The sequence below is a fragment of the Helobdella robusta genome (genome assembly GCF_000326865.2).
Source record: "Helobdella robusta unplaced genomic scaffold HELROscaffold_5, whole genome shotgun sequence".
NCBI classification, from domain to species: domain Eukaryota; kingdom Metazoa; phylum Annelida; class Clitellata; order Rhynchobdellida; family Glossiphoniidae; genus Helobdella; species Helobdella robusta.
In genome coordinates, this window is record NW_008705254.1 from 4,419,067 (window position 1) to 4,436,913 (window position 17,847).

Sequence of the window (17,847 nt, forward strand, 5' to 3'; positions counted from 1 at the left end):
TTATGTACTTGAGTACCGGTTGTCAGTATTTGTACTTGTCGCTCAGACCTATGCACTGTATTTTCATTTGTACTGGGGATCTGATTGCACAGGACTTTGTTATTTTTACTTGAATAACTTGAAAACGTTGTAACATAATCGTGTGATGTTTTTATCAGGTTACTGGCTTCAAACGCAAGGTTATACCGCAATTCCTCGAGTTTGTATTCACATTTGAAAAGTAAGCCAATCCGTTGAGGGAGTTGATAACAAATGTTGATCTAATTAAGCGTTGGACAAGATTCTTGTGAAAAAATGTTTTGAAAAATAGTAATGAGTTTAAAAATAAAAAATGGAATAAAATGTTTTTTGGCCAAGAATCTTCAACAATTGTTTAAAAAATTTGCCAGAACAAAATTGGAATCGTAAAAATTTTATAAAAAATTAAAAAAAGAAAACGAAAAACAAACGAAATGTGTCCAAGAACATTTTTGAAAAGGTAAAAACACAAATAACAAATTGGACCATCAAGCAGAGTGACGTCGTCTTTTCACGAAAATTTCTTCCCCTTCCCCGAACGGCAAACAAGAAAAAAGTATTGCAATTCAGAAGATGAATTTGTAGAGTAGAAGATCAGTTGGTCCTACCTACACGTCTGCACCGGCAGGAAATATTTTATTTAAATTTTTTCGCAGTTTTGACTATAAATATTTTGATAAATTATGAAATGTTTTTGTTCTCGCGTAGCGCAAGTTATCACATTTTAGAAATTTAATTGAAATAAAAAACATTGTTAATCAAATCTTCGTGGACCAGTTTGCAAGTTTTCGACTAATTTCATTAAATGAAATGAGTTTTCAGTTTAATGGAATTAAATTTAATAAAATTAAATATTCATGAGGATGTAATCCACGCGAATTTAAGAAAAAAATAAAATTAAAGAGCTCTACACCTGGTGCGGGCTCTCTTCAGCAACAACAAAATTTCATTGGAAGTGTTCCTCAGTTGTTTGCATGCTTCAATTAGTTTTGTGACGTTTATATGTGTTTGTATTATTGTTTGTCAAGTATTTCTGCGGTTTATTTGTTTCTATGTTTATATTATTTGTTTTGTCTGAATGACATGTGTTTACTCTCTTGTGTTATCAAAAAAAATTCTAGAATAACATGAAAATTTATGAAAATTTGTAACTTCTCAAACGATTTGCTAAAAATATAGGTGAAATTTTTTAACTTTTAAAGTTATACACACACACAAACACAAACACACACACACACACAAACACACACATACACACAAACATACATTCACACACACACACACACATGTACAACAATCGCATGTTGATTTTTCATTGACTTAATGCTGGCTGACGGTGGAATGCATTTGGTTCCCTTTAATCCATTTACGCAAACATCTCTGTTTGATCTTTCGTTTTAATTCACGCGAAATAATCTTTTTAAAATAGTAAATAAAAAAATAAATACAAATAAATAAATTAGATGAATTTTAAAACAATTAAATAATATATATATATATATATTTAAATGTTGGTAATAGACCATAATTTATACAATATTCTATAAATTCTACCGAATGTTTGGTGTTAATACGTTTGTAGTTCGAACTACAAACATATTAACGCCAAACATTTGGTAGAATTTATAGAATATTGTAAAAATATGTATTTAAATAGATAATTGTTTAAATAAAAATGTTTTTTTAAACTTTTTGTCTTAATATTGGCACGTTTAACGAAAAGACAAAAACAAATGATGATGGAGACAAGCAAGGAAGTTGAAAAATGTTGAATATGAAAAAAATATGATTTCCATGAAATTTGCATCAACCTTGTGCCCCATTTTAAATGATGATCTCCCATTTAACAAGATGCGACGCCCATGCAAATTTCTCGTACATTTTTCATGAAGGCGTTTTTTCAAATATTTTTTCAAAGATTTTCTATTTTCTTAAAATATTAAAAAAAACCTGACTTTTCTCCAAAAATTGAAGCAAATAATACATTATCCTGAAGTTTAAAAAAGAACATGACAGATGCACGTGCTAAAAGCGGCTTACAAATTTTTTTTTTATATTTCTTAACAAGATAATGCCTACCACGCATGCTTTCTTGCCCCAACATTTTTTTTGCCATTTGCTTTTTTTATAACAGAACCACGGGTAAGTTGAACCAGTTGGGTAAAGGTTAAAGGGTAAAGTCGCTTATTTATAATAAATACCGGTAGGCTTTTAATAATTATAACTACTAATGCGTAAAGAACTAGCCAAGTTAATCTGCCATGTTTGTTTATGTCTGCAAACTGTCAAGCAGGTGTCGCTTATGTGATTTTGTCGTTTTTGAGTAATTTTCAGTCACTGAAGTGATTGTCCTTTACAATACAATTGCAGTAGTGTAAATAATTTTACGATACATATTTTTGCTGTGTTTTTATCCAGTAAAACAGTTGCGTACTTCATGTAATATGTTAATGAGTCTACAGTTGAAATACTAGGCGAGGTTTCTGTCCTAGGACCGCTCTCGGTTAACCCTCTTGGTGTATGTATCAACTGAAAATTTTTAAACATTATTTTTTTGTATGTACTTGAACAATGATGGCTAGAGATAAAGATTATCACTAACAAAAAAATTTTAGAAATGGAAAGATGAGATGGATGTTGCTAGGAATGATCATGCCATGCTTCACTCAAAGTGCGTTTGTTGTCAGATGTTTCAATTTTTTGAGTCATGTTTTTGATGCATGACAACATTGAAGATGATGGTGAAGATGGAGAGAACGATGAAAATGAAGATGATGGTGAAAATGACTACGATGGTTTTAATAGAATGTGATGATGGTGACTAAATTTTTAATTATGATGATTTTTATGCTAATGAGTAGTGGAAAAATTATATTTTTGCATTTCACTTTTTTAAATTTAAATTTAGAATTTTATTAAACTTCTTGAAAAATACGCACACTCATACATAAACACACGCACGCACACACATACACGCACACATGCACACTCACACACATACAAACACACAGCTGCCATTACCATACATTAAACGTTCGGCGAAAAAATGTTAATTTTTTCAGATATAAACGTCGTGCAGTTATAAATCAGATGGCATTTAGGTGCAAAGCAATGAAGCTTGAACACCCCCCGAAGCATAGTTAAATGGACTGTTCCATTACTTTTTCTCTCCGATGATTCAACCGCTAAACCTTATTAAAACCAATATAATATTATTAATATTTTCAGGCTAATTTTTCATTTCAAAAATTTTTATGCACCAACATTTTGAATTTTGAAAAAAACTGACAAACTAAATTAAATTTTTGATCGATAATTTTGAAGTTTCAATATTTTTTAATATTTTATTTAAAGTTCGCTGCCGGTGCGACTGTCAATGCTGACGAACGTGGCTCGCAGCTGAGTTCATTCAGCAGGCTGTTTGTTGTTTTATTGTGGACGCCGCAAGTTTAAGTGGCACGCTTATTACATTTCGACTGCGTTTCGATCGATAGGAAGTCTTATTATTATTAATATTATTATTATTATTATAACTGTAACTATTTTTTATTACTAATATTATTATTACTATTTTGCAAGATTTTTGTTTCATTTCTATGGAAATAAAACTTTCCCACTGTCGAAATTGCCCATGTTGATGTTATAAACCAACGCTGCTTTAATTTTTAATGAAAGGGAAGCGGCAAAATTTTTGCGAAAGGAGAAAAAATGGCCGAACATATTTTGAGGAATTTCTTCAAACTTTGTCTTTTAAAATAACTTTCGAATCGATGCTAACATGTTCAGTTTTGCTGTTCGTCATTCACGCTCTGCTAACTGAAAACAAGAAGCCGAAAGTAAATAAAACTGCTAAGGTAGGCGTACCACGAAATGAACAACAACGTACAACTATCTACATCGACAACATCGACAATGTCATGTATATCAAACTTGGATTAGAAAAAATATGAATGAAATTTATGAACGTCGCAATGCGAAGGAATCGATAGTCGTGAATGTAAAACATAAAATGTAACATAAAAAATCACATAGTACAGCAGACAAATACTGTTAAAAAAGGTAGTGATAGAGACACGGCGTCTGAATTAATAAATATAATTTTTTCAACTATAAAGTTATCAAACTTGATAAAGAAATTGATTGATTGTAGATATCGCAAAGAAGAAAGTCATACAAAGCTCTCGTGTTTCTGATATTTTAATTTGTCGCCTTCCAGAGCTGACGAAGTGACAAAAGTGTATTGCCCGTTGTGAGCTGACATTAAAAAAGTGTCTGCAAAAGTTTTTGTCTAATTTAGTATTTTGTTGTTTTCAAACTAAAATAAAATAAAATAAAAATTTAATTCAAAATCACAAAAAAGCCTATTCAAGTTTATAAATATTTAAACACAGATAATCCGAGCTAGAGCTAAATGCAAAAGAATTCAAACAAAATTTATTTAGAAACCAGCACGAAATGTTTTTATAAGTGCCACGCAGAGTGTACAAAAGTGTTTTAGAATGTATAGTAGGTACAATCAACATGAGTCAGTTTGAAGAACACTTGAAAGAAAATGACCAACCTGGGATGCGATGACACGTCTGCAGTTGGAGACATCCATATTAAGGATGATGCACTTGTTCGAAGGATCCTCATCATCCAACTTCTTTAACAGGTCCACAGCCTCCCGTCCATCTCTCAATCGCTGAAGCTGCGTTTTGATCCTGACGTTTTTGAAGTCGTTGTGGTGCTGCTTGTGGTCGTCAGTGTGGTCGGTAAAGTAGCTGATGTCACGTTTGCTTCCCAGAGTTGACAGTTCGTGATAGAAAAGTAAACCTAACAGAAATTATTATAATGTTTTCAGATAAAACAACGAATCCTTCATAAAAACTATTAAATGTTTTTTTTTTTTACAAAACTTGTATGTTTTAAAAAATTATGACGATCCAAACGTTTTGTGTTGGGCGACAACTGTCACGGCACACGCAAACAGGCGGCTTAAACAAAGTCAGCCTAAGAAAACGATGTACATTCAATTGAATAATAATTCAAGGTCTGCTTGAGCCATCACTCGCTTCACTGTCTCTCACTGTATTAATGACCTCGCAAGAGAATGCAAAATAAAAAAAAACGTTCTACGCTCTGGTTGGTAGATGAAGATAATTTTATTTTTACATTTTATTTCTACATCCAACAAGTAAATTGATGATTCGACATGGGAATGGCGAGCCTGAGCTATCAGACGTGCACACACATGTCGAGTTGAATTAAGTACGTGAAAATACTTTGAAAATTCAAACTATTATTATTATCATCATCGTTGTTATTTTTTGCTCCCGTATAATTTATACAATTTTAGTTTTAACCTCTCTAACAATCCTTGAAACAAATGCCACAAAAAATATATTTAAAGGAGAAATCCACAAACCGTGGCGTATCAAAATCCAAAATACATCACATCGCATACACAGAGAAAATAATCCACACACTAATTCAATCACATTTTTGTTCCGTTCAATTATTTACATAGATGAAAAGTAGTTTTCCGCTGTTGTTTTTGTTGTGGTTTTTTTCCTTCTCTCTCTCTCTCTCTCTCTCTCTCTCTCTATCTCTCTTTCCTCTCTCCTTCTCATACTTAATTAGCAACACAAATATTATTATTATTATTATTACTATTATTATTGTTATTATTATTATTGTTATCATTATTATTATTATTATTATCATCATCATCAATAAAGTTATTCTTTTCATAGTTGATCAATTATTTCTTTTTTAATCATCGTCTTCGTCGTCGTCGTCATCAGCGTCATTATCTTTATATTTATCTATTTTTTTATAATTTTAATAACAATAAATGATAATAGTAATAATAGTAATTATAATATTAAAATAATAATAATAATAATAATATTAATAAAACTTGTTATGGTGATTTAATGATAATAATGAATGATCGGATGGAGTAGTGGTTAAGGTGCCTGATGTCGGTGCTGTATGATCCGGGTTTGAATGCGTTGAGATACCAGTCTGCCATTGAAAACCACAACAATAACAAAACCGCAGCAGCAACAACAACAACAACAACAACTGATACTTTTTAATGAAATAAACGAAAAAAACAATTAGAGATGAACTAACAAACAGAATCAAACATACCATAACAAGCACTAAACCAGAAGTAAACCACGAAAAACAAAACATATAAACAAGCGCGCTAACAAATAAACAAACAAACAAAGAAATAAACAAACAAACAAGCAAACAAACATACGAACGGAAAAGAAACACAACGGCAAAAGTCAGGACTTGAAGCATTAGGAGCGAATTATGTATGAAGGTTCATTCTACGTAACGGCATACAATCTCTGTTGATTCAGCATTATGTAACATTGCTGCTGTGTAATGGTAATTGTTATGGGGAGTGTGCGGAATAAACCACAACAACAACCAAAACATGGCGAGGGTAGATTATTTTGTGGTTTTTGCTCATGTACGTGTATGTGTGTGTGTCCAAATGTGTGTGCGTATGAGTGCGTATGTGTATGTTTGTGAGTGTGTGTGTGATGATTTTATATTTGAAGTTTTTTTTTCTGCTTAGTGATTGACTTGAATAAATATTTACTGGAGTGCCAGTTTGAACATCGGTCCGAGTGATGTTTCAATAAAATGTCCTTAATGGCCGGTCATAAACGTTGGTTGACCACTGGCTAGTCAGTGCTTTAAGGTTTGTTTTCTATGTTGGTATGTGCCGCGAGATTCGCATGTTTTGTCTTTATTGCTTTCGGTCTATTTATGGCTTCATTTATTTATTGATCGTTGATTTTTTTCCTTTAGTTGTTTTTATACAATAACTAATTATTTCAAAGTTAAAAATTTGTTTGAATTATTCAGTAGGCAATAATTTGTAAAAAAAATTCTTTAGGAGCTTTAACCAGCGTTACAATATCAAAAGATTTAAGTGCATGACGCACGTAGAAATTAGAGGAACACTGGCAAGCAGCATGCTCCATTCCTGGAGAATTTGATGCGTAGAAAGCACGTCTCCGTGTTTTAATAAAATATTATTGCTTAACTTTTACATTTTCAGCTAACTTTTCGTTTAAATCAACGTGTGTTAATGTTAATGAACAAATAAACAAGTGATACACAACAATATATGATCTAATCAAAATGAACATTTTATAGGTGTAAATAGATATTTAACTTTGAAAATGGGAAGATGTAGCATTCGTTTTTAGCATTAATTAATTATTAATTAACAAGTGAAAATGAATGGTTCAAGTAAAAGTTTTTAATCCAATAAAACGGTGGGAACTCATTCAGTTCAATGAGATGCAAATAAAGGAAGAAGCAAGACAATGAAACAAGACACAAACAAACAAACAAACAAACAGATGCGCAACAGACACACAAACATCAACAGAGACGAATACATGCCGAGATGATGACAGGCTGATTAAAAAAATGTTCTTCAAACAAAAGTAAGCCCAGGCACGCACCCAGCAAGCACACACAAACAGCCAATTTTACTGAAAGCAATTTTAGCGAATGATAATTACTACCCAAAAGTCATATAACTTGGAAATTTTAGCCAGCCAGCCAATCAACCAACCCGTCAGCCAGCCTACCAACCAAACAATCAACCAATCAACCACCTAGCCAATCAACCGAACAACCAACCACCAAACCAACCAAGCACTTATCCAACTAACCAACCAACCGACCAAGCCATGAACCACATGTGTTACGAAACACGAGGGGTGTGGATATAGGCAACATTACAACTCAAAACCAATTTGTCAGTTTCCATAATTATTCCATCTTTCAGGATTTAATACTGGGATACCACTCGTCGAATGTTTTATTTCAATGTATATAAATGGAGTGTTTATGTTGTGGTTTTTAGCTGCTGTTAAGTAGACGTTGTGTTTTTATGGTCGTTGATGATGATGTTTTATCGTTTTGTGTCTGCCGGTACTAAAGTTTTATTATTAATGTTTTTGTTGTTAATGTTTTGTTGTTGAAATTGATTTTTTATTCTTGGGTTGTTGGTGTTGGTGTTATTGTTGGAATTGTTGTTGTTGTTGATGCGTTGTTGTTGTTGGTAGTGGTTGTAGCGTTAAAAACTTTGATGATAATTTTGTTGTTTGTGTCATTTGAGTTGAAATCGTTGCTGAACATAAAAATATAGTTAAAAACAAAAATATTATAAAACCTTTTCATCAATTTAACCATCAAAAAAAATGTAAAAACATAAAAACCAAAAAGAAAAAAATTATATCAAAAATTGAAAACAGAAAAAGTTTCTTTAATTTTGCATAGAATCAATGCTGAAAGAATGGCTTGAGATTAATTAATTATTTGTTATTCTATGGTACGTATATTAGGTCTTTGATTCTTTTTTATTCTATGGTACTCACACGTTTGGTCTTAATGGCCAAAAATGTAGTAAAGGCATATTATCGTCCATCCAATTTTGGTTGGATGGTTTTTTTTGAGGAAATGAATGTATGGAAACATTTTTTGGCTTCTTAATCCGTTTTTGCTGTAACCCTGCATAGTTGATTAGTAGTTTTTTTATGTGTTGTATGTTTGTTGCGTTTGTGTTTGTTTGTTTTTTGTTGTGTTTGTGTTTTTTTTTAATAATTTGATATTTGCTTTGTTTACAGTTGCATTTTTTGTCAAATTTTAGAATATTTGTCTGTTTTTTAATGTTTAATGATGGTTTATAAATTTACGTTTTCATTGGTTATGATGAAAAATAAATTTGCTCAAAGATGAATTCATTTTAAAATTTTTTTTCCAGGTTATTCATATTTTCAAAAGAGTTATTTACTAACAGTTTCTTAGGTAGTCAATTATTCATTTGTTTATTTCTTCATTCATCCAGTCATTCGTTCATTCATCCGTCAACTCACTCACTCACTCACTCACTCACTCATTCACTCACTCACTCACTCACTCACTCACTCACTCACTCACTCACTCACTCACTCACTCATCCACTCACTCTCTCACTCACTCACCATCGTCCTGAGTGTAGAAATAGTGAACTTCCGTCCAGTTATAATGACGTAGCAAATCTAAAATGGCGGGAACCAAGTAGGGATGGGCGTGTAGCCCGAAATATTTAGGCACTTCCGTAGTTGAATAATATTGGTCGAAGTTGTTGTGGTGGTGCCGGAGATGGTTGGAATGTTGATAACCGTGTCGGTAGTATGGATTTTGCGATTTTGTCGGTGTCGACGATGATGACGATGATGATGGTGCAAACGTTGAATAATTATCCAACGGAGATGATGAAGATGTCGAAGATGACGAAGACGATGATAACACAGTTGATTTGAATGAAGAAGAAGAAGAATATGAAGATGACGATGATGATGATGTGACGTGTGTGTGCACGTGGTAGGGGTGAGATGACGTAATGAAAGGCATTTGAAAAGTTGATGAATAGGATCTGATGATGGCCTGGGAAGAGAGTGAGTTACTCACAAACATCATCATCACTCCTTTCTTCATTAACTCGCATACTGCGTGTAGTGTTTAAAATTTGATATAAAATTGTTAAACAAAATTTTAAATTAAGTAAATTAATTTGTTAATTTTTATTTATTAGCAAATTAAAATAAATGGATCTGTAGAAACAACAACAACAACAATAATTTACACTAGAATTACAAAAATTCTATAACATTTCAATTATATTATCACGAATAATTTAATTTGTTTTCATAAAAATGAGACTTCAAAAAAGTTTTGAATTATTTCTCCGAAAGTACATCATCGCCAGTGGATGCTCAATATTTCATTAAATCAACCTTATAAATTTTTCATTAATTTGAACATTTTAAAATTATTTCGAAATTGCAAAAACGTGCCTAGCATAAACTTCCGGATCTTATTTTTATCTCAGAAAAAAAACCATGTTTACAAAAAGGTTCAGTAAAAATGAAAAAACTGCTTAGCGAGAAAAGCAAGAGAAAGAGAGAGAGAGAGAGAGAGAGAGAGAGAAGAAAAAAGAGAGAGAGAAAAAAAGAGAGAATAACAGAAAGAAAGAGAAAATGAGAGAGAAAGAAAGAAGAAACAAATTTTATTAACGCTCAAACAAGCGAACAAATTAAACTCTAGATAAATGGTGATCACAATATATATAATATGTACTTGTGCTTCGTTTAATCGTTTAGTCACAAACATCATCGTAAACAAAACATTATGTAATTATACGCCTTGTTATCATTTTTACTTTCACCATCATCTTCATCATCATGCACATTTATATCATCATTTGTTCCATCATCATCTATATTAATATATATTAACATCATTAGCATATTCACTCACTTTCATTACAGACTAACTAACATCTATATGCCAAATCATTATCCCTGATATCATCAACAAAAAATTAACATTGATGCCAACATCTGAAAATTTGAAACAACCTGTAGCAGTAACAACAACGACACAACTACATCGACAAAAAAAATCAACAACTAAACCACAACTAACAACAACAACAACATTGCTGGCAACAACATTAGCGCTCTTGGAAACAACCTCAGGCGGCCTAATCAACGAAATTATTGACTGCATCGAGTCAAAACTGCGACGAGATTCACAATAACGACCACAACAGCCACCAGACCACACCACACCTCACCACACCTCACCACAACCGTACCACACTACACCACACCTCACCACAACCGTACCACACTACACCATACCTCACCACGACCATACCACACTACACCACACAAGAATATCCGTCTCATGGCAGGAACAGCCCCCACACCATTAACAAGTCATCCATTTAATGTGTTCCTTCAATAAAATCTATCACACCAGTTCATCAAAGACTACTCGCACGCAAAAGCATTGCGCAACTAAAATGCTTGGATAAACAATCTTTTTTTTTTCCTCACCAAAACAACATCAAAATTGATAACATTAACAACAATAACATTAATTTCATCAGCAACAACATTGATTGTATCGGCAACGAAGATAATGATGATTATTATAATGATACAACTATGACAACAAGAACAATGAAGACATCAAAGCAAAACAATGTTTGTAGCCATTTGTTGGATGGATATTAATATTGTTCTAGTGTATTAATGTTATATGTGTGTTCGTGTGTGTGTGTGTGTTTGTGTGTGTGTGTGTGTTTAGATATGGGTGTGAGTGGGTTTGTGTTTGTATATACGTGTATGTATGTAACATCGTCATCGTCGTCATCATCGTCATCGTCGTCTGAACATAAACAACAATCCCGAAATTTTCCTCCTCCATCGTCAAGCATCCATTATGTCACGCTGCTCAAAATTACGTGACTGATCAAACAAAACAAACTAGCAAACAAAACAAAACCATCAAGCAAAACAAACAGACAGAACAAACACAAACACAAACATACAAAACAAACATAAAAACATACAAACACACAAATATAAATATATACCCACTCACACACAAACATGCAAGCACAAACATACAAACACACACATACAAACATAATCCCATATTCCATTGTAGCCAAGTTGCCCTCAATCCATTCAGAGCATCATTGCATCTCACGCTGACGTCATTACAATAATTCCAGTCGTCCAATCTAAATTCAGTGCTCATCTACTCTTTAATTAAATTCATTAATCACCAATTACGAATTTTTATTTTCATATTTAAAATAAATACACAAAAAAAATTCATACATTTCTTGAAAACATTTATATGAAAATGACCTTGAGAACATCTGGTAGTACATAAAAGCAAACTTTTACATGATTTTATATAAACTAACGCAGCGAAAGCCAACAATTATGACAATAACAACAAATAGCGACATTAGTAACAACAACAAATAACATAAATGACAAAAACAACAATGATAATAACATCAATGAGAAAAACAATCACAACATAAACAACAAGAACAACAAAACAACACGAACAACACCGACATCTTCCCGTCAACACATTTTGAAAATAAAAAAAAAGTATTAAAAAAACTTAACGGATCCACAAATAGGAAAGAAATGTTTGAAATAGGTCAATCAGTCATTAACGCTCCAACAACAGTAACATTTTAAAACATGTACTTAAATACGCACAAATTACTTTTAAAAACATGCAATCGTGTGTTTGAATCTGTTAATAAATTGAAGATATCAACGAAAATTTTCAAAATTATTTCATATCACTCATAACGTTCACCCTAAAAAATCTCAAAATAAATTCAAGCTAAACAATCTATGAGTACACAAGCAATATAACCATGAAGAAATTGGCAAAATCATATTGAGCAATAAAGAAAAAAAGACGAAAAAAAAACAAAAAACAGACACAAACAAACAGACCTTATTTTAAAAACATAAAAAAATTTTTTTGCTCGTTCTAACTTCTGCACAAACCGACCACAGTTCTTGTTACATGCTTCCTACGCCTCATATCGTTCCTACATAATGACTGCTGCTGTAATTTTAGTAGGGCCACAATGTTTTAAAGAATAGAAGAAAATATGTATAAAAAATAATTTTTAAGAAGTTTGTTTTATTTGAAATAATGTAGATTGAAGCGATGAACTCGTTCAAAATTGTTGCAGTAAAATAGTTTGAAAAAGCAATAGTTCATTTCAAAGACGGATTTTAAAAAATTCATTGTTCATTAAAAATTTAAAGTTCGTTTCAAAGACAGACTTTAAGTTCGCACAAAAATTCTTTCTTCGTTGACATTTAATTTTTCCAACTGGAGAAATGTACTAATAACCATTCAACCAGGCTGCGAATGACTTCATTCACGTTTGCCTAGAGAGACATCCAACCTGCAATCCTTTTTTTCAAAACAGTGTATCAGCTGTCGACCGAAACCAAATCTTTTCCACAAGACACGACAACTCTTTTATAACCATGCTGTTTTTGTTTGGATTTCAACATTTAGAAAGAGGTAGAGTTGAGATTTTCAGAGCTTTGCAGCATTGTGAACAACGAGAACATACTAACTCACTAACAAACAAACACATCAACATACAAACACATCAACATACAAATACATCAACATACAAACACATCAACATACAAACACATCAACATACAAACACATCAACATACAAACACATCAACATACAACTCATCAACATACAAACTCATCAACATACAAACACATCACATCAACATACAAACTTCGAACACATACAACGGAAATCAATGGCGACGATCGTAAAAATGAAAATAAAGCTCAGAAAATCGTTGCAGTTACATTTTTAATTCAATTTTTCACTAAAAAAAACTTTTTTGTTTCATTTGTATTTTTAAAATTTTTTTATAAGTTATGTAATGTGGATGTCGTTAAAACGTTGTAGATTTTTGTTTTGAAATAGCAGAGCATTGCAAATATGTGTATGTGTGTGTGTGGTGTGTGTGTGTGTGTGTGTGTGTGTGTGTGTGTGTGTGTGTGTGTGTGTGTGTGTGTGTGTGTGTGTGTGTGTGTGTGTGTGCGAGACACAAAGTTGCGTGTTTGTCTGGTTAGGCTACATGTGCATGTTTTGTTCTCTTTCTCATAAATATCCCGTCCGAACAATGAAAAGCTGTGACTAGGTAATTTTTTGTTTCGTAACACTCAGAGCACAAATGGTGTTTATTGATGTTGCATGGACCATTGCTGCTGTTGCAGTCGTCACCGCGGCTTCAAGATGAGTTGTGGTCGACTTGATGTTTAGAAAGCAATTATAAGGATGATTGACGAATGGAACTGCTGTTGTTGATGGTTAACATTTGTTGGCTGCAATGATGTTTTGACAATTGTATGCTGGGCGATCGTCTGCTATTGGATAAACGTTTAATCATATCTTACTATCAGAATATTATCTTGGGTCACAACGCAATGTCAAAAAATGTTGAAAGACATCAACCAAAAACAAATTAATCCCAAGATAGATACGAATCTTTCCATAATCGTAATAATTACAACATTCGTATTCATAAAATTTATCTTGATGCTCCGACATGGAGACGAGCAGCAGACGCAATGTATATGCTAATTACGCTTCAAATTCGTTCATGTACGTGGTTTAGATGGGCAAACGAAAATTTTTTGTACGGGATTTTTTTGAAAGAAAGAGTGCTCACAGCTGATGTAGTTCATTTCGATTTGTTTTCAAGCTTTTTAGTGTATGAATGAATTTTAAAATGAAGATGCATGAAGATTCACGAGGACAATTTCTCTTTAAATATTTTCATGCAATCTTCGTAAATATATTAAAAAAAACAAGAGCAAAAACACAGATACTACAATGATTATGTTGAAAAAGTAACTGATGGTGAGTAGGATGGATATGATGATGATGGCGACAATCTTGATGATAACAAGTAGAAATAATAATAATATTATTATTATTGTTGTTCTTATTAATTATCTCATAATTAATTCTTCGCGGTATTACGAGCAAATTCACGCATCATACAAACTGCATGTGATGTTTTATGGGGATCTCCTTTGCGGTCGAATCCGGTCAATGCCACATCAGGACCAGACACTCTGACCATTATACCGTCTGGCTACTGATTATGTTGATGTTGACAACGACAATGAGGACGATGATAAGGATTTATAGAAAAATTGTTGATGGTATGGCGAAGCATAAAGATAAATATGATGACGACAACGATGATGATGATATTAATTTCGGTAATAGAACGCGTTGCTAAAACGAATAATTATCATTGATACCTCATCTGATCAGATTACTGATAAATTCGGGAACTGATGATGATAAGAATCATCGTCATTATCATCATCATCATATCATTATTATTGTCATCATTACCATCATCATCGTCGTCGTCATCATCATCATCATCGTCGTCGTCATCATCATCATCGTCACAACAACAGCCAACGTCGTAGGCAACCATAAGAACTACACTGATCCAAGTGCATCGACGTACATGACGCGTTTGTGACGTCATAAAACTCCAGCCAATCACTGTCGTTATATTTGTATTTAAATTAACCTTGCCATTTCATTTGTTTTAATTTCTTTACGAAAGTAATTACAAACGTCAAACAATTCCATTTGTATTATTCCACATTGGATTATATTGAAAAATAAAAATTGAGGAGAATAAAATAAGTATTCAAAATATTCAAAAACAACCTCCTATTATACGTACTGTATACACACACACACACACACAACACACACACAACACACACACACGTATAAAACATACACATACATATACACACACATACATATAACAATAACTATATTTTTATAAAGACTAAATCCTACATGAAGATATCAGTATGTAGTTTGTATACAGATGTGTAGTGTTTCTATAATGATTTTGTATGTTTCTATATAAAATTCACACATCAACAGTGTCTTTATGAGAATACCTGTAAAGTAAATGCGTATTTATAAGGTATTTATACCTATTTTTAAATTGTTTATCAACTGACCGGATGTCCCAAGAATGAATGAGTTATCTTTCGGAGTTTTTTTAATCTCGAGTTTGATGTTTAGTCTGTTTTTGTCGTAGTTGTTGTGTATGAGGGTGACCAGCTTGCAGGCCAGTATCGTGTCCTGGTCGTCTAGATCTTCTGATATAAGGACACCTGGCATGGTTGTGTGTTTGGGTACTGTTGTTGTAGTGGTATTTTGTTGTTGTTGGTCATGGTGGTTGTAAAATTAATTTTTTTTATAAATTTTAACATTTTTAAAAAAATTGTTGTTGTTGTTGCATTTCATTGATAGATTTTAATATTTTTCTAAATGTTTGTGTCTGTACATATAGCTTTTTGGTCTGAGATGCGAATACCCCAATAGGCAAAATTTTGGATTTTTTTTTAATCATTCACCGATGTTTTCTACACCACCATGCTACGCCTCAAATATTGGATGATTTTTTGCGATAAAATATTAAGTGATCACATTTTAACATTAGTTTGATATCCAGCTACTTAGTGCAATGAAGCATGATTTGATGGTCTCAAATCCGAAAAACCTCTCAGCGAAACTTGACATAGTGATTCGTTTTGTTTTTTTTTCATTAGTTTTTAGTTGTATTAAAACATATTTTTCTTTTTGTTTTTTGGGTTTGGCGATTTTACACGTGGATAAGAATGAGAAAAAGAATTTTTTCTAATTTAATGTTAGTTAGACCGATCTATTGAAGCTGACGGTAATGACACTGTTGACGCTGGTGATGGTGAGGATTATGGTGATTGTGATGATAATGACGATGGTGGTAGTAAAAGTAGCAGATGATAATGATGATAAAGATGATGATGGTGTGGTGGTGATGATTGCAGTTATGATGATGATATGATGATGAGAATCGTGCCGTTGATAATGATAATACGATTTTATGATGTTCTTGACTAGGATAGTCCTGTGATGAAGAAGACGACGATGACGACGATGGAGACGATGATGACGAAGATGATGAAGATGATGACGAAAGAGGTGTGATGAGAGACGCAATTAATGCAGGCAAATGGTTATAACTATGGAAGCATAAATTTCAATCGAGCCAGTTTGCGATCAGCTAGATAATGCAATATTACCAACGATGATGATAATAACGATGGTGGCGATGATGTTGATGAAACTGACGTTGCTTTTGGTGATGAAGATGAAGACGATGATGACGACGAGGATGATGAGGATAACGATGAGGATGACGATGATGATGATAATAGTGGTAATGATGATGACGACGACGACGATAATGAAGAAGATAATGTTGGTAAAGGTTAAATTGTAATGTACGACATCATGGATGGCTTTTATTAGAGGACGGTGTTCAATGACAATATGAACCAAAAACGATTGCATTTGTATTACATTGTAACAACCTGTGTGTCCGCGTGCGTGTGCGTGTGTGTGTCTGTGTGTGTGTGTTTGTGTGTGTGTGGTGTGTGTTTGTGACGATGTTTTATACATTCAAGAAACTGATGGTCTTAACGGACGGAAATAGATATCCTGGTGCTGGCTTTCACAGATGGAACACTCACCAAGGAAATACTCACTGGCCACCTGGAATGAAACGTGTCCGTCGTGACAAAACTCATGAAATAGATTTTCTCTTCGGTTATGATGATAGCGATAATCGAATCAGAAATAACAATAGCGACGGTGGAGATGATGGTGAGGAAGATGAAGAAGATGATGATGGTGATGAAGATGATGATGATGGTGTTGAAGATGAAGAAGATGATGATGGGGATGAAGATGATGGTAATAATAATATTGCTGGTCTGCCTTCATGCACTTATGCATGCATAAAAGCGTTCACACCAACACGCAATTGTGTTTGTATACGTGATTGCGTGTGCGTAAGTGTACGTGATTGAGGTTGTTGTGTGTGAGTGCTTATGTCTATCTGTGTGTGTGTGTTTGTTTGTGTGTGTGTTTATTTTGTGTGTTTGCATTGGATATTATTGTTTGCATTCGACCAGCTAGTAAATGAATGAATGAGTGAGTTTGAGAGTGAATGAATGAAAGAATGAGTAAATAAATAAATGAGTAAATGAATAAATGAATGAGTGAGGGAGCGAGTGAATGTCATTCTTTCACTCACTCACTCATTCACTCATTCACTTACTCACTCACTCACTCACTATCAATGATAACAATGATGTGATTGCAGAAAAATCATTTCATTTCAATCGATTGAACCTAACTCATCTCCCCACTTGAATAAAGTTGCTAGTTAATTTTTAATTGAATTCCTAATTGACCTACTAGACATTAATTACGATTCACAGGTTATTAAAACTCCCTACCTCATACGTGGTGATAAAAACACATGTAAGGGCGTAGAATAAACGACTCAA

The 17,847-nt window shown here is 33.0% G+C and overlaps 2 protein-coding genes across 2 annotated transcripts; one reads left to right on the forward strand and one right to left on the reverse strand.

The window, feature by feature from the left end:
* Positions 1–3,366: 3,366 nt before the first annotated feature.
* HELRODRAFT_163563 (hypothetical protein) lies at positions 3,367–7,010 on the reverse strand (the record flags this gene model as incomplete). Its single annotated transcript, XM_009027402.1, has 4 exons — positions 3,367–3,417; positions 4,580–4,833; positions 5,100–5,139; positions 6,933–7,010. The coding sequence occupies 4 exons, from the start codon at positions 7,008–7,010 to the stop codon at positions 3,367–3,369; spliced, it is 423 nt and encodes a 140-aa protein (XP_009025650.1).
* A 454-nt stretch (positions 7,011–7,464) lies between these two features.
* HELRODRAFT_163564 (hypothetical protein) lies at positions 7,465–11,652 on the forward strand (the record flags this gene model as incomplete). The annotated part of the gene is made up of 4 exons (XM_009027403.1): positions 7,465–7,481; positions 10,640–10,807; positions 10,982–11,078; positions 11,545–11,652. The coding sequence occupies 4 exons, from the start codon at positions 7,465–7,467 to the stop codon at positions 11,650–11,652; spliced, it is 390 nt and encodes a 129-aa protein (XP_009025651.1).
* Between the last annotated feature and the right edge of the window lie 6,195 nt (positions 11,653–17,847).